This window comes from Zootoca vivipara, chromosome 2 (assembly GCF_965207765.1).
Source record: "Zootoca vivipara chromosome 2, rZooViv2.hap1.1, whole genome shotgun sequence".
NCBI lineage: Eukaryota > Metazoa > Chordata > Lepidosauria > Squamata > Lacertidae > Zootoca > Zootoca vivipara.
The window spans coordinates 69314491-69339509 of NC_142584.1; the positions used below are offsets into that span (position 1 = coordinate 69314491).

Genomic DNA, 25019 nt, shown 5'->3' on the forward strand with positions numbered 1-25019 from the left:
CTAGCACACATCACTGAAGCATCCAACTGGCCTTACTGGGTCATCTAGCCCAGCATTGTTTACTTTGGTTGTACTGGCTTTTGACAGCCTGCAATCTTCCTTTTTTAAAAAATGGAAAATGCCTTTTACTTCCTAAGTAAGAAAGACCCAGAATATAAGGACTGCAGGTTATCCCTATGGGATTCCTTTCCTGAAACCTTTGCTGAGTCCACAGAAGACCTTCCACATACACCCCAGGATGTTGCATTCATTATCCTCTGCTGTACTAGAACGCCGCCCAATACAAAACATCTCCCTAACAGGAATGAGATCTCCAGGTATAGGGCAGTATATAAATAACAACAACAACCCACCCACAGGCCATAAAACCTTCCCACATACTGAATGCAAGGGTATGAATTTAAGTAGGGATTCCTTAGAACCTTTGTTAGTGCTGTGTCTCTAGTAGCTGGCTATCAATCAGCTTCAGTGCAACAGTGGCTACTGTTAATGCCGTCTGTTGGCACAGATCCCTGGTATTGTATCCTTGTTCCAGGATGAGACACAGGATTTGGAAATTACAAATCATGGTTGTTTGCAAGTTATGACCAACATTTATGGTACAAGGCTTAAAGTTAGGACAATCAGGGTGGTGTTGTGAAGCACCCAGTAGAATAATAGAGTCATAAAAAAATTGTAGAGTTGGAAGGGACCATAATAATAATAATAATAATAATAATAATAATAATAATAATAATAATATATTATTTATACCCCGCCCATCTGGCTGGGTTTCTCCAGCCACTCAGAGGGTCATTTAGTCCAACCCCTGCAATGCAGGAATCTTTCGCCCAATGTGGAGCTCAAACCCACAACCCTGAGATTAAGAGTCTCATGCTATACTGACTGAGCTATTCCAATACATTTCCTATCAAAACCGAGTGAGGCCCAGCATCTTTCTGAGATTTAGTACTGTACAAAAATCTTATTCTGTGACAGAATCAGAACCTGGCCTAAGCGTATTGAAACACTGTATTTCTTATGCGTCTCATCAACGCCCCCCGCCTGCACCCTAGAAAGAGATTACAATGGCTTAGAACTCAGACAGCTGCATTAGTATTGGATATTATAGGATGTACCTACCTAAGGAAGTCAGTTACGTCTTCTCGAAAAATTATAAAATTGACCCCATCAAGCCCCTCAACAATCACTACTTCTTAATGAGCATCACGTTTAGTACTGTTAACTTCACACAAGATGAATTTCCTACATGTAAATGCTTCCTTGTAGAAAACAGTGAGTGAAAGAAGGGATGAAATGAGAAAGTACAGGTAACTCCCAATTTACATGGGGGTTACATTGCAAGGCAAAATCGTGTAAATTTGAAACACCATTGAAAAGCCTCCAAACACCCTGTTCCACTCCTGCCCCTCTTTGTGATGTTTTTGGGTCATTCTGGGTTTGGCACGGTCGCGCACATATTGGATGTGCCTAAAATGGTTGCTGCCTGTATTCCAAATGTGTGGCGATAAAATTATCTTTTTCGTCTTTTTATTAATCTACCAAAGCAACACACGGAAAAAGTATACAACTGCCTTTCACAGCAACTTGCCAGGTGAGATTTCATTTTGGTAAAGGAAATTCATATTGTGTGAAGCAGCTCTTAGTACAGGTGCCTTCTGAGCAGGTGTAAGTACTCAGTTAAAGAGTTTTGCAGACATCAGGCCTGAAATCCCCAGTCTGTCTCTTGAAGCTCCCTGGGCAAACCTGGGCCACCCATTACTGCATAGTGGTACCTTACACGGATGCTGCAGGGGTGAAAAGGGGCGAGGAAAACAACAACACCCTAGATAAAAGCAGGATAGAAATATAAGAAGACTTAGAAGTTACCTGAAAAGATGTCAAAAGTCAAGCCTTCAGAAGTGAAGTGACTGTCCTTCAGTCTTTTATGCCAGTAAAGCTAATCTCTTCCCTAAATTGCTTGAAAGCCTTTTCAGCCTTGTGTCTGTGTTCTTCAGCTGTAAAGCTGTCTTGAGTGAGCCCACAAAAGAAGACAAGACCCCAACATTTGGAAGCTAGGGACTCCAACTAGGAGGCTTACATGGTCATATTTTACAAAGCCAATCAAGAAACATTCTTCAAAAGAACTGTTTATTGATACTGAAATTGTGTTTCATTACCTGGTTGACAAAACCTCATGTGGTCCTTTAAAAAAATTATCACAACATTGTCTCACACTCTCTTCCTGTTCTGCTAAGTGTCCCCTCACCCAGTCCTCCAGCTGGGTGAGTTGTACCCTTTGGGATACTTTGGGGTTGGGTGTCAAGGCAAAACATCTTAGGCCTTGCCAACCCACAAAAAAAGAAAGGGAAGAAAAAGCATCTCATCCCAGAGGAGAGGAAGAGGCTAATAAAGATCTAACCAAAGAGAAAAAGCAGGCATCAGAAGAAATGTTAAGGGTCCCACAAAAAGCACCTTTAAAAATAATACAGAACCAGCAACATATATTCTACTGTAGCAAGGAGTTCATTTCAACACCCTGTGAATGTATGGGCACCCCACCTAAGACAAAGCAGCTTTGTCATTTGAATCACCGCAAAAGGAAAATGAAGAACCACCAAAGGCTAAAGAACAGAAATGAAATTAATTCCCTCTGAGTCCTATGGAAAATCTGAGAGAATGCTTTTCCACAAGGTAGTCCACATACTAGTAGCAACCTGCTCTTTATCCCTAAAGCCATCACTGTCAAGAATTCAAGAGGTGGACCGAGTGGCTATGCTGTTACTAAAAAGGCTTTAAGCTGCTGGTTCTGCGAATGCCTAACCCAGCAACTTGTTTTGGCAGAGCTCCCCAGGGCTACCAAATCTGTAAGGAGGGAGGGTTAATACAGCAAAGCATTTGTTTAAAGTGCTTGCTCGTTTAATCAACAACAAAGCCAACTCTGAAAGGAAAAGGGGGGGGGGTTGCAGAGTTGTTTTGACAACCAATGCTGCCAAGGTAAAATAAAATCAAGAGGGAAAGTGCTGTGTTGCTTGCTGAGCTTGCTCTGGGATGCCCTGGTGGGCTTATACAGTGGCCTAGCAGTTACAGCTCAAAACCAGGAGCCAGGCTGGGCAAGCCAGGGCCCCCCCACAGGTTGACTGGAACTGCCAGCCAGAAGGAGCTAAACACGCACACACATACATGTGATAATAGCCACAATGGCAGCTACTTGTTGGAGATTTTGCAGGTTGCTTTATTCAGATGAACGCTCCTTATTGGGCTGAAGAGATGCAGCTCTCCCTCTGGCCTGCCAATTCTGAGAAATTCTCAATTCCAGGCATCCCTCTGATGACAACAACCCAAATCCCAGATCTGTGCAAACAGTTTTCACCATGAGTCCTGGGACTTGGCATCAGCCAAGTGTGGCGGATAAATGTTGGAAGGGACATGTGGTCTCCCTCAGGGCCAGCAGGCACAGTGTTTTGCTTCCTGCAGAACAGGCAGCACTGTGAGGAAGGGCATGTGAAGGATCATTAGCAGCTCTGGCACACAGGGACACGTAGAAGAGGAGGGCAGGTGCCTCATGGTCACAACTGAGAGGGAGCATCCTCAAAGGTAATGAGGCTGGACTCCTGGCTGCCTGCTTTCCCTGCAGTGACAGAGTCCCGGCTCTTCTCGGGGAGCAATGGAGTATCAGCCTTGATGTTTTCTTCTTCTTCTTCTTCATCCTCCATGCTGGGCCATGACGACTGATCTTCTACACGCTTCAACCGCTCATTCAGTGCCTTCAGGGCCAGTTGTCTACAGAATGAGAAAATGACCCATAGTGAATGTAGGTTAGTTTGCATATTAAGTGGCATACATTTCATGAGAGGGGTATTTTCTAGTGCAAGTCACCAAAGGAGTCCAGAGACCCTCTAAGGCTGGGAAGGCCACAGACACCCTTGGCCAACCCTCCATGGATAGAAAGCACAACCCCAGTCATGTGCATTGAGAGTGGAAGTGGAGATGGCTCTGTGAGCAACAGCATGCAAAATGATGTGCCGTTGCAAGCAGAGATGTTGTTGCTGTTGGCATATGTCTGTCATGGCAGACAATGGAATGTGTCTCTGAGGTGAAGTCAAACTGCAGCACACATCGTGCTCCTTCTGGGGCAGTTGGTCCACCTTTGGTCCCCATCCTGCACTCAACTCTCACCTGTGGCTCCTAGAAACTCTCAGCATGCGACAGCGGCCACACCCCAATAAATGACTTTGACTGGCTGGCTAAACCAGATGAGGGTAGCTGATGGGTGTCAAACCCTTAGTGAGTTAGGGAATTCCTTTGCATGCAAAGACAGGCTCCAGCGGATAGAGCGGATGAGCGGTCAAGAAGGCAGTTTCCACACATGCTGTAGAGGGAAGTGAGAGGCAGATGGAGCTTGTCAACCTGGGAAGGCAAAACATCTATGAGAAGGAAAACTCTGATTCTAAACCTCTGCTGCCTTGTGGGATATCTCCAGGAGATGAAAAAGCTTAGGAGTAAACCCTACACAAATCTGGAGGGAGTCCCTAAGACTGTTGGATGGTTCCTCGTATGTCTCTTTCTGGCAACTCCTGCAGCCATGCTGGTACCGAACATTGCTCTGCTTCCCTTTGGACCACGTCAGCGAGGCCAAGAGGGGGGTCTTGTTGTCTGAGCAGCCCAGGACCACCATACACACTGCCCAGGCTTGAGCCCTGGGGAGGTCACTTCGGTGCTGCTAACGCAGCGGTTTTACTTCACCCCGGAAGTGCATTCCATTGCTTCTCGATATAGACGGATGCCAACAACAACCATTTTGGAAATGTTGTATTTCCTCATTTTCACCTAAAAACAGCATTCAAGGCTACATTCAGCTATTCTGATAATCTTCACAGGCATGAGGAACCTGTGACCTCCAGATGTCACTGGCCTCTAAATTCTGTCACCCCTATCAATTAGTCATGCTGTTTGGGGCTGACAGGAGCTGGATTCTACCAGCATATGTACAGCTACAAGTTCCCTATTCTCAGATGTACCAGCACTTAACCTTGATATTCAGAGAAGAGGTAGTCTTGCTGGGTCCTATCTACTTCTGCCTTTGATACAATCAAATAATTATTTAGATCTGCACCAAATTGCTCATCATAATCAGATAGTCATCATTCAATTGTTCCAATATGCATGCAGAACCCCTAAAAAAACAGGGGGGGGGCTAACCTTGAGCCCTCCAGGGATTGCTGACCTGCAGTGTCCATCATTCCTGAGCACTGGCCATGCTGGCTGGGGGCGCTGATGGAGAGTTTGAGGCCAACAATATTCAGAGCACCAATCCCTAGCTTACAGAATATTTCCATTCTTAAAGTGAGTATTTTACTAGCACAAAATGAATACATGTGGAGTCTTTGCTTTCCTTGAAGAAAATAGTAAGGGATTTGTCATATCCATTCTGCTTGGAGCTCCTGTGCGAGCAAGGCTCCCTTTGTGCCAATGGCAGAGCTCCAAGCATGCCATTGGGACATGTGGGATAAGCTTATCTAAGCTGAAGAAAGCTGGCAAGCCTTTAACAGACACAATAGATCTTCTGCATATGTAATTGGGGCAATAGTTGGCTCATTTAGCACAATGTTGTAGTAGGTGATTTTAACACCTATATTTTAGGCAACATAGTTAAAAATCACACCTAGCTTTGTCAAAAATGCTTCAAAGCTGAACACTGCTGAAAGCTGTATTAGTGGAACGCGCTGAACACAATTATATCTTACACACACAGTGCTATTAACTGCCTGACAACTTGACTTAATCATTCAATTTGCTCTGGGCATTCAGAGTTCTGCATTTTGATGGTGTAAAGCAGGGGTCCCCAAACTATGGCCCGGGGGCCAGATGTGGCCCGTGCGAGCCAACTGTGCGGCCCCCGCCGCCCGCTCTTACTGGCGCGCTGCGGTTGCCCATCTCCGGGTTGGCACAGCGCCAAAAATAGCTTGTGTGCACACGCAGGCCGGAGGGTGGGGGAACAAGTTCCCATATGCATGCACACAAGATATTTCTGGTGCCACGCCGACCCGGAAGTGCACCGGAAATGACGTCTGCGCATGCGTAGAAGCCATTTTCGGCGCCGCGCCAGAAAAAGCGAGTGTGCGCATGTATGGGAGCGCATTCCCCCGCCCTCTGGCCCACCGCACAATCGGTGCCGGGGGAACCGGCCCAAAGCCAGGCAAGTTTGGGGACCCCTGGTGTAAAGTGCACAATAATAACTTTCAAAATCAGATTCCTTCAGCTCTTTCATTTGGAAATGCGAAACTTAAGTTTAAAGGAAGAGACATATATAGGTGTGGCAATTACTGAAATTGCTGACTTGCTTTAGACTACTAAAATTCCGGATTCCTACAGTCTTCAAACAGGACTAAAGCAAGATAAAAGTATACAGTGGTACCTCATATTACGTATCGTTCCCCTTACGAATGTTGTGGGTTATGTGTTCCGCTAACCTGGAAGTAGATGCCCCTTGTTGCGACCTTTGCCCTAGGATGCGAGCGGAAGTTGTGCTCCGGCAGCAGCAGGAGGCGCCATTAGAGAAAGCGTGCTTCATGTTACGAGCCGTTTCCTGTTACGAACGGACCTCCGGAACGGATTAAGTACGTAACACGAGGTACTACTGTACACTTTTGCATTTTTAAAAATGTATGCTAGTAATCTATGAAAAACACAATAAGATTTTAAGTTGGACACTCACTGGCAGTGTTTAAGTAGACCAGGCATCCCCAAACTTTGGCCCTCCAGATGTTTTGGACTACAATTCCCATCTTCCCCAACAACTGGTCCTGTTAACTAGGGATCATGGGAGTTGTAGGCCAAAACATCTGGAGGGCCAAAGTTTGGGGATGCCTGAACTAGACAGTTTGCAAAGAAGAGTTTTTGGTTGTTTGTGAACCAAAAACAGATCTTAGAATTTCTTTTTTTAAGAAACGTTCTTGTAGTGTGACTACAAAAACATGACTACTCTACAATCGATGGCAAAGGACAAGCTGGCTACAATCCTATGGCGGAACTTACTCCCAAGTAAATGTAGAAACTCAGAACTGCACTGTTAAGCTCTTCAGTTTGACAGAGGAGTAAATTTTATTGTTTTTATTTCAGCAGCAGTGCTATTCTCACATTCAGTTAATTACACCTACGTTTACTAGAACATCTAAATACTCATTAATATACTTATTATAACAACAAAATATTAATAGTTTTGACTTTTAAAGGTTTTTGCTTGTTTTTTAAAACAAGTATTTGTATGGATTCTACGTTTTTGTATGGATTCTGTGCACAAAGAAAAAATTATGCAACTTCTCTTCATAGGTCTGAACTAGTTAGTGTATTTGCAGTCAATGTTAGAATTTCTGATATATAAGCTGTAGGTTACAGGCACCATAATGGAATGTCTAGGCTCTTTTCCCCCAGTTGAATTTATTACTATTATTATCACTTAAATTTCTACATTGCTTTATATTTTAAAGAATGAAACTCAAAGCGGTTTACTACATATTATAACATCAAACAAAACAATCCAGAATAAAACAAATTCAAGCTTCAAGGAAAATATCTCAGGTCGTTCTCTAAGTGACATTTTGCTTTTCCCGATCACCAACCTGGCATCCAGAGATCTCCATGTGGTCGCAATTGGATCCACACTAGTCATAAAATGCACCTGTTGCCTGGCTAGTTTCTAATACTGTTTGTGGTGTATTTTCAGATTTTCTAAAATTTGCTACAGACAACCCCTGCATTTCCACAGCACCATGTTGTTTCTGCAATGTGTAAAAGGGAGAGAAGTACCTATGCAAGTACATGGGGGAAACTTAACATGGAGACCTCAAACTATCAACTCCTATGTTCACATTTCCCATCTGTTTGCATACACATCTGAAGTGACATGAAGGAATTGTAGCAGACAAGTGTTCCCTGCAGGGACAGCCCAGCACGTACTGTTTGCTGAATCACTAGGTGCATAAGGTAAGGACATACTAAGTACATCAGCCTGCTGACTACAACTGGGCTAAAGGTAAAGGTACCCTTGACCGTTAGGTCTAGTTGCGGATGACTCTGGGGTTGCGCGCTCATCTCGCTCTATAGGCCAAGAGAGCCGGCGTTTGTCCACAGACAGCTTCCAGGTCATGTGGCCAGCATGACTAAGCTGCTTCTGGCGAACCAGAGCAGCACACAGAAATGCCATTTACCTTCCCACCAGAGCGGTACCTATTTATCTACTTGCACTTTGACATGCTTTCGAACTGCTAGGTGGGCAGGAGCTGGGACCAAACAATGGGAGCTCACTCCGCTGTGGAGATTCGAACCGCCAACCTTCTGATCGGCAAGCCCTAGGCTCTGTGGTTTAGACCACAGCACCACCCGCGTCCCGCACAACTGGGCTACTCCTATACAAAGACAGAACAAGCACACTGAGCTTCAAAGAAATCTTGAATCCCCAGAATTATTATTTTTTAAAGATCCTGATAGGCACAAATGGAATACCAGCAATATGGAAGACACTTTTAAAATATTGAATTAGATTACTTCTCCATTTCCTTCTCACCAATATTCAACAGTGGATATATGTAGTCTCCAGAAAGTTTTATATTGCAGGAATATTACCTTCTCCGTTCAGCATCCTGAGGATCTGTTCCTGGTAGGCTGATAGTAATAGATGAAGGGGCACCAACATCATAACGTTTCACTGTTTTTCGACAGACTTTCACTTTGACCAAGATGCTGTGCACAAGGTTGGCTAGGAAGCCAACTACTGGTTGTAGGATCTCAGGGAAAAATGTGGCAAATGCAAAGTGGTCTGACATATCACCACGTCCTCGGCTGTGCCTTTGGTAAAAACGGAGATATATCCAACTGGAGAGGACTCCAAAACCATAAGAGGCCAAGACATTGCTTTCGATGAGGGTGGTCAATCTCAGAACCGCCAGGATCAGGAGCAAAAGCATGGGAACAACCTTCATCCGTACCTGAGGTACCTTCAAGACAGTACTGTCACCCATGGTCTGTTTGAGAGCCACCAAGACACCACCAAGGAAGCCCAACATGCCATAGATGCGAACGGTAAACAGGTAAGAAAGATTGAATGATGCCATATAGGTGAGAAGATAAGCAAAGGCCCCCAGAAGCCCCACTGATACATTCACCACTGCAAAGAAGATCAAGAGCTCCAGGGCTCCCCATAGTGGCTCCAGCAGCCTCCCTGCCACCACTATAGTAGCCAGGCTCACACCTACATCCCAGATGTGTTCTTCCACCACACTGTGGGTTGCTAATGTCCAAATCCAAAAGTTGGGCGGGAAGAGAAACCCAGGCGTCACCCCGAGCCCATACACAGTGTCCACAGCAAAGGAGAGAAAGTAGAGCAAGATGACGATGGCACATATGGACTTCACCACGACACTGGTGCTGGCCAGAGCAGCCAAGAAGTGTTGCCGAGCTACTGGGAGGTATCTGTTCATCTTTATACCCACAAGCCCTGCCCCACGAGTCAGGGTCCAAGGTCCAAGAGTCTTCGCTTGAGGGGCGAGGGGTTAAGGCGTTGTTGGTGGCCCGGAAAACCCCCTTTCTTTTCCTTAGCACGGATTCGCGGTCGATTCCATCGCCGCCTTCCACGGATCGCCCAAACGGAGGCGACAGCTGCTTAAGCCACAGGCAGCTCTGTATGGAGGAGGAGGAGGAGGAAGGAAAGGCCTTTTATCCGGCTTCGTCCCGAATGGGAAACATGGGCACCTTCGCGCCCTACTTTCCTTTGCTCCCGAGGAGGGACCGCTGCACCCTCTCCCCGCCGCACAAGCGCGGCCCTGCAGCACCCACCGAGGGCGGCTTCCTTAGCGGAGCGGAGCGAGAGAGGCGCGCGCTCCGGAGCTCACGGGACGGGCAAAGCGGAGGCGCAGCTCGCTCCCTCCCGCAGCCGAGCCCCGCGCAAGCCCCATTCAGCCCGCCGGCGGGGGCTGGGGCCACTCAGGGAAGGCCTCGCTTCGGCCTGCTCGCCTCCGGAAGCCGGGGCCTCGGCCGCTCTGGTTGAGGCCGACTCCCAGGAGCCTTCTCGCCGCCACTTCCCTCTCCAGGCCAGCACTCCGCTCCTCAGCAGGGATCCGCTCAGACGCAAACAAACAGCACAGCTGCGCACGCGTGGCTGTTCTATGAGTTGCGCGGGGCACGCCGGGAAATGGAGGCTCGGCCCTAGCGCGCGGCAGGTGCTGCCCGCGGCGAGAGGACTGCGAATCCCAGCATGCATCGGGTTGCGGCGTCTGCGCCGGGAAGCGCGGGAGTGGGGGCGGGACAAAGAGGCGCCTGGGAGGCGGGGGCTTAGGAGGCGTCCCGGCTGTGAGGAAAAAGCGGCCGGGTAGGGCGCGGCTCTTGCGGCCCAAAGCGCAATGGTCGTTGGCGAGCAGATTAGGAAGCTGGTCTGGCCGCTTGGCGGAGTGGCGGCGTCACCCACAGGATCTCCTCCTCCTCCCGTTTGCTTTGCCTCGTCACGGTAGCTTGTGCTTGGCAAAGGACCGAAAGCATTGGCACGTGCATGCAGGAATAGGAAGCCCGCCCTCCTGGGTGGGTGGTTGGTGGAGGGGTGCAGCCCTCTCCAAAGCATTTTTAGTCGCAAGTGAAATCCATTCCGTTTAGTTTAACGGCGCCGCCCTGCCGAGTAAAAGGCAGCACGTATTTCGAGAACGAGAAACGAAGCCAAAGGTTGCAGTATATTAAATACACAGCTACAGCTGTGAATTTCCAAGGCCTTTAGCACGTCTGCGCTTCTGAAAAAGTAAAGCTGTGCACACTTGGGAGTCAGCCGAACTGAACTCGCGAAGACATATTTCTGTGTAAATCTGCAGAGGATGAAGCTATACAGTTTCGGGCTTCAGAGAGGGTTAGTTCAAAGCTCTGATACACCCTTTCTATTTATCATGAGAAAATTGGGAGGGATTCAGAATGGTGTGGAAAATGAGGCCCAGAATTGATTTTCTGCTGTTACATCCTCTGTGCGATGAAGTTTCCACAGGGATACAGTATTCCCCCTTTTAAATAGATGCCCCTTATAGCGACATTTCAATTTGTGGTGGTTATGCAAGGCTCAGCCAAGTCCAGTTATGGCCTGCACTTTGTTACATTCAGAGTTTAATTTTGAAAAAAAAACGGTGGGCACTATCCAGCCAAGTTCAGGCACTTTAAGGGTTACTGTCCTTTAGACCCTCAGTTCATTGGGATATGCTTTTGTAGACATGCATAGAATTGGACTGGGCATTGTACAAGTGGGAGAGTTAAGCAGTTGATCACGTTTCTGCTACAGAAGTGAACAGGAAAAATATACACTTTACAATGACTGCAATGTGTCTGTTTAATTTAAGGAGCATTTGCTGTTTTATTTCCCATTTCATATCATTCACAGTAGTTAGAGCAGGCACCCCCAAACTTCGGCCTTCCAGATGTTTTGGACTACAATTCCCATCATCCCTGACCACTGGTCCTGTTAGCTAGGGATCATGGGAGTTGTAGGCCAAAACATCTGGAGGGCCGCAGTTTGGGGATGCCTAAATTAGAGCAATGTTACTGTCAGAGAAGGTTGCGGCTACTCTTGAGTAAAGACACTCCACTCCATCTTGTATTTCAGCGTTTTATTGTGCATACTATTTACAGTGCAAGAGTATTGGCAAACATGACTGCTCAGTCCGTGTCAGAACCCCGCAATGGCTTCCTGGTTTTTGCCCAGCATAAAAGCCTGGGCATCCCAAAGCGCCGCCCCTTAGCTGGTGGGCACACGCCTCAATTCGGGCGTCGGGGAAAATGGCCTCCCTGTGTCTGATAGCTGTCTCAAGTCCTCCTCCCCTTGCTCTCCCTCAGAGCGGTTCTTGGCTCTCTAACATGCGAGAGCCCCCTCTCTGCTCACTTCCTCATTCCTTTCTTCTGACTCGCTACTGATGCTGCTGCTGGGAGAAGAGCTGGTGAAGATGATGGGAGGGGGCTCTCTGTAAAGAGACCCCCTGACAGTTACCAACTCAGGATAACTAGACAACTAATTTTTTAAAATTTAAAAGGCTCAATTTTTTTATAGCAATGTAATTGAGAGCAGAAGTACATGCTAACCTTGTAAACACAGGAATGGAGGGAATGGTGGTCAGGGTAGGGTTGCTTAACGCTTCCCCCAACTATCAATTCTCCCTGCAACTCTTCCCCCTTCAGTTTATATGTAGTTCCTGCTTAAGTTTCATAAAACTGTTTTGTATTCCAATATGCCAGCCTCTATTTCTCATGAAGGAATTACCCCCTGGCGGATGTAATAATTACTAAAAAGTTTGTGTGCCAACAATTTAGAATGGAATGCAGAACTTTGTTTCCTAAGTACATGTGAGGTAAACACCTTTATGAGAAAACTAGTAAAGTTACTTGCTCTAGGAGAATGCAAAGGCATAGGAGCAAAAGTACAAAGCCTCCTGATTACTTTCTTACAAACATGGAGTCTGGTCAGTAGCAAAAGTGATACATGACTTTGTACTTTAGTGTCTGGAAACACACAGCAATACATGTGACATAAACAGAAATCAGCAAAGTGTAATGTGGCACTAGAAAGATGGACAAAATTGTGGGCCTGAGCCCATTTTGTCTGCAGAAGTTAATCTGCCATAATACTCTTTGTGGTTTTTGCTGCAAAAGACTCAGCTACCCTCCTGGAATTGCAAACAGAAACCAGTTTTTCTTCATTGTTTCTCCAAGGACTGGATAAGCCAGGATGCTACCAAGTAGCCAACACCACAAACTGAGGCCCTTGACTATGGTGTGTTCTTCTATGGGGAGATACAGTGGAGCCTCGGGTTACGTTGCCTCTGGTTTACGTCACCCTCGGCTTGAGACGGGTGCAAACCCGGAAGTACTGGAATGGGTTACTTCCGGGTTCACGCCATTCGTGCATGTGCAGAAGCACTAAATCACATCTGCACATGCGCAGAAACGCTAAATCGCGTGTGTGTGCAGATTCGATGCTTTGGGTTGCGTCGTTTTCGGGTTGCAGCGGGGTCTCCAGAACAGATCCCTGCCGTAACCCGAGGTTCCACTGTAATATCTTCTCACACAACAGGAGAAAAGTGGCTATATTTTCTATGTCATAGCAAATATTCTATCTTGTGTGTGACATATCCTAGACCAGCCAGTGTTGTATGATTAAAGCGTGCGTTGGGGCTGATGTCATAATACATAACATTTGCATAGCACTCTTCGAATGTTCAACACACCTTGTTTCATTATCTCAGTAAAGTGTCGTGCATGGTTAAGGGGGGGCTGACAAGTGTGTGGACTTCAAAATGTGGTTTTATCACAGTGTCCTTGAATTCAGTATTTTTTTCTCATTTCAGATTTGCATTTCCTTCAACATGTAATGATAAAGTAAAATTAGTGAGGGTTGTATCCAAAGACGTCCTACTCAGAATAGACCCATTAAAAGTGAAAAACCTGCATTAGTCATGTCTGTTAACTTGGAATTGGTCTACTCTGAGTAGGACTAGCATTGGATAGATGCTTTGTTAGTCTATGTCAGGCATCCCCAAACTTCAGCCCTCCAGATGTTTTGGACCACAATTCCCATCTTCCCTGACCACTGGTCCCGTTAGCTAGGGATCATGGGAGTTGTAGGCCAAAACATCTGGAGGGCCACAGTTTGGGGATGCCTGGTCTATGTGGTGTGCAAACAGCTCTGCAGTGTACATCCTTCTGAATTAGCACCTCTTCTTCCAATGTTTTAGTCATCACAATACAGTCCTGATTTAAAGTGGAATTGTGATCCTGTGAAATGAAAGAAACGATGGACCTAATTATGAATGCTTATTAGTTGCAAACTTGATTGTGGATTAATGCCAGTCAAGTTCTCTGTAGACTTCAGTTACTAGCATTTACAAAATACTCAACAGCTGTTATGAGAAAATATTTTTGCAATTATCTTTTATCTAGGACTTATTTCAGTGGCACCCTGCTCTCTTGACCACATACTTTGAATCCACAAAAATATTGTAGGCAACTGAATGTCGTGTCTCTTATTTTGATTTGTGTAGTGCAACAGACTTCAGAGTTACACACAGATATCTAGGCACATGGGACATGCATCTTTCTTGGTAATGTACATCTGAACAGTTGACTAGGTTGTTTTTTTCACTTTGGAAGTTGTGCACACCCTCTGAATCACACAGCTGTGTATATTTAAAAAGGGAGTGGAGGTATAGAGAGGCACAGCTATTATTTCCATTTTGTTTGTCCTGTCTATTATGTGCAGAGGAGTTATCATGCTATTATTACTATTATTAAGCACCATGCAAGGCTGAAATGTAATTGGGGCATGCTTTGACTTATTTGAGAAGGCCCCAATTTCGTGTGAATCGATAGAGCTGTCCATGTGCATAGGTTATTCTCAGGCTTCCTTATACCATAATTCTGTGGTGGTTTGTTCTGATCTCTTAATTAGGCCTGTCTTTGACGACATCAATTCACTTTCTGTCTCATTTTATTCTCATGCAGTTTCTTTCTCTTTTTATTGTTGATCTCTATGTATTCATGATGTATTTGTTTTGTGCAAACAGAGAATGTGGGTAGCTAAAGGGAGTGTTACAAACTAGCCAGGTGACGGATGAATTTTGCGATAGGCATGGGTCCAATTTTGACCACGTGGAGATCTCTGGATGCCAGGTTGGTGACTGGGGAAAGCAAAATGTCACTTAGAGAAGGATCTGAAATATTTTCCTTGAAGCTTGAATTTGTTTTTTTTCTGGATTGTTTTATTTGCTGTTTTAATGTATAATAAACCATTTTGAGATTCATTCATTAAAACATAAAGCATTATAGAAATGAAATGAATAATAATTATAGTAAATTCCACCAGAAAAAGGCGAACACCAGATAAGCATCGTGGTCCAGCAGTAATACTGCAATGTTGAAAAAACAAGCTACATTGGCCTCAGCCCTTGAGGTGCCGGTGAAACTGCAGGAGCTGAGGAGGTTTCACCCCAGCGCCTCATGGCTGGGACAACGCAGCTTGTTTGCATGGCTTAGCTGGGGTGCAGAAGGGCTCCCAATCCCCAGCTGAGCCAGCCCAGTGCACCCCTTGCTGGTGGGCAAGTGGGAGGAGCGTTGGAGCTCCTTTCCATGGCTCAACTGGGTGGGGGAGCAGTTTAAAGAAGCCGAGGAAGGACTAAGCTGCATCAGCCCAGCTCTACAGCTTGCTCCTCCCTCTACAGCATACATCAGCAACCTCTGGCCCATGGGCCATATACGGCCCACGGAGGCCGTTTATCCAGCCCACGAGCCACCCTGTCATCGAGCTGCCCGCTCTGCAACTCCCCCGCATGCTGTGCTAAACCGGTGCAGTGCGGCGCGGGGACTTGCTGAGTGGCGCCGAAAATGGCGCCTAGGCAGATGCTGGAAATCGCGCTTGCGCAGATGGCAAAAATCACTTCTGCGCAGACACAATTTCCGGCATCTGTGCAGCCACAGAAGCGATTTCCGGCGCCCCGGACATGGGCAGTGCAGTGCCGGAAATTGCTTCTGTGCATGTCTGGCCCATGTCCGGCCCAGGGACGATAGTCCGTGGGAATGCACCAGCCCACGGCCGGAAAACGTTGCCGACGCCTGCTCTACAGTATGAGGGGCAGAGTGATAGCGGTTTCACCTGGCAATATATCACTGGTGAAACTACCACTGCTCTCGAGTCCCTCTGCTACTAGCAGTTGGATGTTGAAAGCAGTGCTGGTAGCAGAGGGACTTGGGAGCGGAGGTAGTTTTACCTGTGCTATACCGCCGTCTAAAGTTGTATTGATACGTTGCCCAGGCCTATAGTTTACCGGTATATATTTGAGTTTCTAACACTGGCTAAAGGCCCAGAAGTGGAGGCACGCTGTAGAATTTATCTTGACCCCAGATCTACAGTCTGTTTCTGAGTATTATTGATGAGGTAACTGTCAGGTTGAAGGGCTGCCTTTATCCCTTTTGAAACCCCAAGCATTTGCATCTCTTGTCATTTGGATCTTACCCTGTATCTGGTTGAACGCAAAACAATCTTGCCACTGGCTTCTGCAGGAGCTAGATTGGTTCCTTGGATTTGTCTGCCATTAAGTAAATATAGGTTCAACACATCCACCGTACATGAGAAGCTCATGTCCTAGACTTTGGGAATTCTCATTTATCTTTTTATTGCACTCAATTGCAGACACCTTATTTATTACATGGGGACAAAGGTGTCTTTAATAAAACAGCTGAGTCAGTTTCCTTTGTGAATTTTTAACAGAAACATGATAAAGATTGCCAAACTCAGGTGAGCAAAGTCATTCTGATTTTTTCCTCTTCCTGCTGCTAGGTAGCTAGTCAAAGAAGTTGTAAACTGAAAGATAGCTCCCTCCACCTTTCAGGACATTAATGTGCGACAATAAATGACTAATATAGATGCGAGTCAGCACTTGACAACCAGGCTAGTAAATATTTCTTTGTGTGTGCGTATCTGCAAAGCTGATAATACTTACACAACACCGTTCACCTAATAACCTCTCTTTTGAGATTGGTGGCAATAATTAACCTCCTCTAAAGAAACAGTTTATTGAAAGCGTCAAATTTTATGATACTTGTTGGAAGTGCAACAGCAGGGACCATTCAGTTTTAACTTAAGGTTTAATTATGTCAGTGTTGAAGTCACCTAACCAAGATGGGAATGGGTAGTGTTGCTTAGCAACCAGGCAGAGTGGCATGATGCTCACTGAGATAGTACATGCCCTGATTGGCTGTGTAGTTCTGAAGTTTTTCTCTGTATGTTAGCTAAATGTCATCTGCTATAAAACCTCTTTATTTCTCCTCAAATTATACTGTTTCTATTCAGTTTTCCTCAGTAAAGTCTTAGCAGGACTTTTCTCTCTGGACTCCACCTGTGTTAAGTAGCTTTGCTACTATGGATGGCATCTAATGTTCTGCATGCATAGATGTGCTGGTGCAATTGGACTTCCATTTTCTCTCCTCCCCATTCACACCCCAAAATCTGATCCCGACTGTATTCCCCCCTCCCAACTGGAATGGAAGCTCCAGTGTACCAGTGGAGCTGCAGCATTGGATGTGGCCCTTTATATTTTGGAGTCAAATCTTTGTATGATCCCCAATGATCAGCCTGTATATGTAACCAGCCAAACTTGGCAAGGCTTTGTGTATCTCCAGAAGGACCTGCTAACAAACAGTCGGTGTAGATTTTATCTATTTACCTCCCAGCATGTGGCAGAGTTTCTGAGAAAGTAATGCAATTTGTGTGTGTTTTAGGAGGTACATCAAATAAAAGCATTTCCATGTTGTTTGAAAGCTCTAGGCAACCATTTTAATATTTTAAATCTTAGACCAGTGTCGGGGGCCTGTTAGTAGGCCAGGGCCAAGGAACACAGACACCTGCTTACCCCTCCTCCTGTTTCTGGTATGTGTGTTGTAGTAGTAGTAGTAGTAGTCGACGTAGGGGGAAGGAAGCAACATACAGTTGTCCAGCTGGCTCAGGATCCCTGGGAGTCGGGCTGGAGTCAGGAAGAACCTGAGTCCCACAGCTTCTGTATTCATTTTTCTTCTTTCTTGGTGGTTATGTGCTACATGCATTGTACGGTTCTGAATACCAGGGGCTGGAAACAGCAGGAAGGGATAGTGCTTGTAGGCTGCAAGCAAGTCTTGCTTGTAGGCTGCTCATAGGCATCTAGTTGGTCAGTTTGAGAATGAGTGTTGGACTTGATGGGTCACTGACCTCATCCAAGGGACTCTTACGTTCTTCTCTTTGTCTTGATATCATCATCAATAGTCATTTTTCCATAATCCTGAATCCATTCACTAAGAAGGCACACTAAGATCTTCCTTAGAGAGGAAGTGGGAAGTGTCTTAAACACCAGCTCTTTGGGTAAGTTTCTCTTCTATAAAAGAATCTGCTTTCTAGTGGCAAGGCACTTCTGTGTTCCACTGGCTGGTGCCAAGCAGGGTGAATAACCCCTCTGTGGGGATCGATTATCTCATTTAACCAGCAAGAACACTGAAATGGTCTATCCCAGATCAAATGTAGATGCTTACAGAGGGCTGGAAAGAGCAGTATGGTTAAGAATCAAGTCTCTCACCACCCTCACCAAGTTCTGAAGCTACGTCACAGTTTGAGATAGAACTTTCAGCCCAACTCTATTGATCCTTACTATTTTTCTATTTTCCTCATTAGGATTTGAAACGTGAGAAACTAGGAGCAGTAAACATCAGAACATGAGACCAGAAAGGTACCTACTCATCTAACCATTTTTAATGCGTTGTAAATGAGCCACCAGTAAAAGAGGCACCACATTTGAAGTGAAAATATGAACATTATTTAATAACTGATCCTCTGTAATAAACAATTTGAAAATATTTTACAAGGAATCACGCACACAATATTTTACAAAGATTTTAGTCTTTTTTAAAATTTCCCAACTCTTCTGTACAACAAAAAAGAGATTCAAATAATAATTAAAAAAACCCAACCTTTTTTGAATTAGCAGGGGGAACAAAACTTCCAGATGAAGAATGTTAGGAATTGGATCCCAGCAGCTGAAAGGACAGCCACTTCATGTTTTGCTTTTTTCCCTTTTGTTTTTTAACTTAAAATATAATATAATATATATATATTTATAATTATGTATATTTGTTTTTTTTCCATTTTTCTCAAATGAGCAGCACCCGACTAGACTACAGATTTACACACACTCCTGGTAACACAGAGCCAGCCATCTGGTCAAAGCACAGTTCCCATAGACATAACCAAACACACACTGAAAAAGCTACAAGCAAAATGACCTTTAATCAACCTTGTCATTATTAGTGAATCTCCTCCCTGCCCGCTTGGCTCTGGAGTCAAACTTCCAAGACCATGTTCAGGGTTTTCATGGACCCCCCTCCCTTTCCCACCCACTTACCCTACCACAAATTGTTTTGCTCAAATGGATTTTAAAATGGACAAAGCATGTGAGGTGGGTTGAATCATTGCTATGTCTCACCAGTACTGCTAGTCACGTGTGAGAACAGACTGGGACATAGGGGAGCCTGAACTAGCATTCGCTCAGCCCTTTGAGATCTGCTAGGAGGATGCCTTATTGGGAATGACCAGCAATCTCAAAAGATTTTACAGGCTTCTCCATTCTACAGACTTTCCTGTACTGGGCAAGTCTATTGCTCCCTATAGACTCCCATCTTGTACAGCTTCATCCTCCTTCAAGGATTTAGAAAATCACCTTGATGATCAACCCAAGTTCATAATAACACACGCAACCTCTGTGTCTTTCCTTTCTGATTTCAGATATAGTACATCATGGTAAAATTCCTTTAGGCTCTCTAATTTCATGCTCCCAGAAACTATTTCTCCATTCTAAGAGCTTAGGAAGCTATTTCCATTCCTTTCCTATTATAAGATAGGTTACTATGATTTGCGAGGTTATCCGTTTTTCTAAGTTAGAGATAAAAGGCAAGCAACCCCATCATGCTCTTGGCTTCCCTCAATCTATTTGTCTTTGTACCTTCCCCATCTGCCAGCAGACAAAGCTGAAATGGAGATGGACTTATGGGCAGCCCATGGGTGATTCTGACTGGTGGGGGCATAGTTCTGACCTAGGGAGACTCTAGGACACCCTACAGATAATCTGAGTTGTGCTGGGAATGGGTTTCCCAGCCCTGATTTATATTTCTAAGCAGCTATTTGGAAAGAGCTGGTTGTTGCGTAGACCAGTCTTGTACACTCATTTATACATAACACCAGGAGATCTCATTCTTAAAATGGCAAATATCACTACTGCGGCAGGGGAATAAACCAGCACAACTTCTACCCATCTTCAGACTTGCACATATTGGGATGCCATCAACTCATGCACAAACAACAACCTTAAAAAATAAAAAGGAATCATCCACTTGCATTGAAAATAGGGCAACATTTTCTCATCTTAGGAAAAGTTCACCATCCAAATACTTGCCTGCTTTGGCTTTGAAACCTAGAGCAACAAGGCCTTTGTTTCATTCATATAACCATTGTGAAAAAATGAGGGAGGGGTGCTGTTCGACTGTATGATAGGAAAGAGGGTCCTTCCACCCCAGTTCCCTTTTGCCTTAGCTCTGACCCAGTGACATCTAACATGGCTTCCTCAAATAGAAATGAATGGTGTGGGAGCAGTGCAGCATCTCCACCACATCTGGTACTGATTTCCTGACCAGTCAGTCAAGAGGCTGAATGCCTTGGTACCCAGGTGTGATGAGGGTAAGTACTCCAAGTGGAAAATGTGCTGTGTTGCAATCTGTACTCTGTCTGGTGTTGGGCTACTGGACATCTTCCTTTCCATCTCCAGTGTTCTCTGTTCTGCAGTCTTCATTCCTCTCTGACAGGGAGACCAGAGCCAGGTGCTGGGAAGGTCTATAAGCTGTAACAAGGACAGATGTGCTGCATGGAAATGCAGAAACAGGCAGAGCTAATCTCCATAAGGTAGACTGGAGGCTTAACGCACCATAGTTTCAGTTGAACAAATGCCACCATCATCAGCAAGGATTCACTGAAATCTAAGCTAGTAGGAAAGCAAGAGTTCCACAAGTTTAGGTAGCAGTCATCAGAATCACTGCATGTCACTAGGAGACTATGCGATAGAATTGGGACAATGTTGAACAACTGCTCGCACGTCACAGCTAGAGTGGCTCTCGAGAAACTCCTCCGCATTACCTCCAGTATTAGATGCAAGATGACTCGGAATACCAGTCGCCGGGGGACATCAGTAGAAGAGTGCTACTAAATTGATGTGCTTGGGGGTTTCCTAAAGGCATCTGATTGGCCACTGAGAAACAGGATGCTGGACTATACAGTCCTTTGCTCTGACCCAGCACAGTTGTTCCTGCCCGCCCCCCAGCAGCACCTACACATCTTTCTGTCTCACAACTTTGCTACCAGTTGTAACCAAATGTGAGAGGTAGAGCAGCTTTTTAAAAAAAACAACCTTAGGGTGCATACAGATGTACAGGATTTGAGTGCTGAACCACCTGTGTGAGCCTGCTTTAGGGAGGGACCTTGGTAATATGCCGCCCTGTCCCTATGCAAGGCTGGAGGCACGAGGCTCTGGCAGGGTCCTGGAATCCTCCTACCTCCTTCTCAAAGCCTGGTAAGCACTTGCCTGCTTTGGGATGGAGGCAGGAGGACTCTTGGAACCCTGTCAGAGCCCTTCCTGAAGCTGGGCAAGTGCTTACAGCGCTTTGAGAAGGCACCTTTCTGAGATGCGTGCCACACTGCCCTAAATCTGCCCCTTCCTGCTTACTGTACTTTGTTCAGGTGTACTGTTTTCTTACCCAGCTTGAGCTCAGGGAAACTATCTCTACATGGTTGGAGCAAAAGCTAGCTGTGTAGAGCCTGGTTGGTTGGAACCACTGATGCTCCAAAATCAAGTCAACCTTTTAAACACAGTTCCTACGTTAAATTTTTTTAAAAAAAGGGGGGGGTTAACTGCAGAAAGATGCATATGCTTTAAAATATATATATTTTAAAAAGTGGATATCCAACCTGAAGGTGGGGAAGGGGCAGGCCCGAGAACTGAATTTGTGATCAAATCAGTGGTATGTATGCCTTTTTGCAGCAAAGTGGCTGGAAACAGGTACACGCCAGGGGAGGAATGATGGCAATTTTAAGCTATAGCTGTACGAATTATGGATGCAAAACATTTAGCTGTTGCTATTATTATTTCTTTATTTCCATTATAGGCTGTTCTGGCCATAACACTAACCTTCCCAGCACTGCTGCTGATATAAATGAACGGTGGAATATGCCTAGAAAATTTGTAATGAGGCAGGTTAGCCATGTACAAGTTTGAAAAACACCTCTCTAAGGGGATCAGTCACAGTTCAAACACAATACAAAGACCTTGATTTGATCCCAGTGGATAGTAAACCAGGTATTGAGTGACTGTGAGATAGCAACCAACCGAGAAGTGGTAGCCATACTGTCTGTGGTCAAAAGCGCTCCAAAGTGGAGCAAGGCCCTTTTTATGAAACCACCTCTCATTTAGCTGACAGGCACTGCCATTTCCCAATCTATGCTCCAGCTTTCTCCATCCCTGAATCTCTCTTACTAATGAAGTACACCCTAGGAACATATGGTGGCTCCAGAGCACTAGCCAAACAGAGTCACAGACAAAGTGGCATCGGGAAAGACTATGCTTTTAGTCGGACCAAAGTGGGAATGAACCTGGGGGATTTCAGCCAAGCACACTATAGACAGTTGCTCACATCACAAAAAACAATCACACAATTTGGCACAATTTGGCAGTCTCTGCCCAGAAGAGACTTGCAAGATACTGGGACTGTACCCACAACAAGTACACTTGATTATTACTGGAAGTCTACTCAAGGAGTAATGGTTCTGTCTCTCTCTACTGTGTGTCTGGTAGAGTTGGAGCTATTTGTAACTTCCCAGTTTGCTTCTCTAGAAATCTACACAAGGCCAATGAAGCAAAACTCTTAACCTTAGCACCAGTGGTATCATTGTGTATATAAGTCAGCTTGGGGAAGAACAGTGGGAGACTTGGAGGAAAAGGTCCTTTCAGACAGTATTGGTGATTTGGAATATAGGGCATTTGGTGCAGAGCGGGGGAGGGGGTATATAGACAGTGGATTTGGGACAGAGCTAGTTTTTGAAAGGTTAAGAAACTATTTCTGATCTCGAGAACAAGGATCACTAGAAAGAAAGCAACTGCACCTCAGTGTGTGTGCTAAAGGTTTGCTTCCAGATCTCTCAAATGATTTTTTTCTACAACAAATAGTTCCCTCTTTCATGTATTTACATTGTACTACTACTTTGCACATGACAGCAGTGATCTGTTTTTTTACCCCCATTCAAACCATACCAGATCAGGAGCGCAAAAATCCATTTTCAGCGTTCTCTGAAGATACACCTGTAGTGTATTGCAGCATGTTCTTTGGGACTGTTTGGGTGAATCAAAACCTCCCAAGACGAATCAGGTTTTAAGGGGGTTCCTGCCATTTGCCTTGCAATGAAACACCTTGACAGTGGGGCCACCAGAATCTGCACAATAAATTGTGATGTAACCAGCATAGGAGTTTGGCATGCCACATTCTTTCCAAGAGACATTCCCTAAAATTTTGGCTTAGAACTGAAGCACCAAACCAGGGTTACAGAAAGTTCCCATTCACACACATTGTTGAGCAAGCTTGCTTTGCCTAGAAACTTACAGGTTCAAGCACCGTTATTTGCTTTCTAGAGTTCCTTCTAAGAAGGCAAATGGAATTCACAACATTGTAATTACTCACAATAGGTTTTATGCCAGGATTTGGATTCACTGGAAAGAATTTTGGCTGAGAAAATGAACATGTGAAGTCAAAATGAGGTGCACCAAGATATGCACGACATTTCATCCTCCTATCACATCACATTGTGCTGCAAGGAAACACCATCAGAGTTATTGACAGCGCACTTAACCACTTCCTACTGATGGGGTTGCATTACACTGTTGCATAGTGCTGCTGCTCTTCACATTGCCCAGATGTGATTGTGGCTCTGACATCACACACAGCAGAAACAAGACAGGATCCTTCCCACTTTGCTGGCTACTCTGAGTACAGAAGCAATGCATGGGGGGGGGATATTTGGCTGAAGAGAAAGAAATCTTTGAGTTCTCTGGGGACTGAAAAAGCCTTGCTGTTTTCATTAAGTGGCAAGGTATGTGTATCACTGTATGTGCAGAAATAACAGGCACAAAATCAGATAGCCTGCCCTCAAACAGCAAGCAGCTTTTGCGGCGACTGGGTGATGAACTCAAGTTTTACTCTTGTTTTCAAACTTCCAACAGTATATGTGGCTGTTCTCAGTAATAATCCTCCCAGCCATGAAATATGTACCTGCAAAGTCATCTGAAGTGTTCTGTGAGTTTGAGGTAAATGGCAGGTGTCATCATGACCTTCACTACGATGCAGAGTTCTTTCACCTTTCTCCGCATGGACACTGGAGACAATTAGCTGTCTGCAAAACATCTGCTTTTAGAGCCCTACTTGTGGCCCATTGGCCACCACTGTGATTCCAATACTGGATGGATGGAGGGCACTCTAAAGGTGCAGTCAGGTTTCTGCACAAAGTCCAGGAAGAAAACCTTTAGCTATCACCTTGGTTTGGCACACATTGTTGCTGCCAATCATGGTGTACAATTTCCTTTAGAAGAAAAGGGACTGGGAAGAAGGTCACCTTTGTCTTGGCCAACTCCACCCTTTGTCCACCTCAAGGGTAGAACGCTGCAAAAATCCCAAAATGAAGTCTTCACAGTGATTTGGGGAAGCAGAAGAGATCATCTTGTTTTCTTGATGGACTTAAACATTTCTGGGCTCCGCAGGGAACAGGCTTGGCAAGGGAAAAATTAAGCCAGGGACTGCTGGGTTTTGGCTATGTTTCTTGCCCACTAGAAATACTCTGTCTTTCTATTCATTTTGCTAAAGACAGCGAGAGCCACTGTGCCCTCCAACCATGCATGGGTTACTAGTATGCCTAAGGATCTTTACACACTTCCTTCTCCCCTGCTTGTTCTCCAAGTCCTCTCAGTATGGTGCGAGTTAGTTTAAATAAATAATACTGACCATAAAATTCAAGTCAATTTCTTTTTTTCTCTTCTGTGTCTTTGTTGCTGACAACAAACACTATAATTTGTCAGGATAAAATGCTTGGAAATTAGATGTAAAAAGGTCTAGATTAAAATCCTCAGGCTAAAAATAATAATTTAAAAATTGATTTGAGATGGGATCTAACTAATGAGAGATTCAGCAGCGATGGCCTTGGAAAACACAGAGCGGGCTGGGTGGGATGGAGATGCCGTGGTGACATCCTAGGATTACTTTTGAGTTTAATAAGCCATTTAAATTGGCTGAAAAGTTAACTAGACTACAGAACCAATTTGGCAAGAATATACCATTTTTTCCTGTTCTATTGAATAATTTTGTTGTTGCTGCTGTTTGCATGATTGGGATGGGAACGTAAATTGTTTCAAACAGAATAGCAA

At 45.0% G+C, this 25019-nt stretch overlaps 1 protein-coding gene and 1 long non-coding RNA gene across 2 annotated transcripts; one reads left to right on the forward strand and one right to left on the reverse strand.

Moving 5' to 3' along the window:
- Positions 1–2113: 2113 nt before the first annotated feature.
- TMEM115 (transmembrane protein 115) lies at positions 2114–10144 on the reverse strand. Its single transcript, XM_035106053.3, has 2 exons — positions 8605–10144; positions 2114–3762 (listed from the first exon to the last, which is right to left on the reverse strand). The coding sequence occupies exons 1-2, from the start codon at positions 9456–9458 to the stop codon at positions 3549–3551; spliced, it is 1068 nt and encodes a 355-aa protein (XP_034961944.3). The 5' UTR covers positions 9459–10144; the 3' UTR covers positions 2114–3548.
- A 66-nt stretch (positions 10145–10210) lies between these two features.
- On the forward strand, positions 10211–18371 carry LOC118080595 (uncharacterized). The gene is made up of 2 exons (XR_009557116.2): positions 10211–10867; positions 18188–18371. It is a non-coding gene; the product is annotated as an uncharacterized LOC118080595 (long non-coding RNA).
- The last annotated feature ends 6648 nt before the right edge of the window (positions 18372–25019 follow it).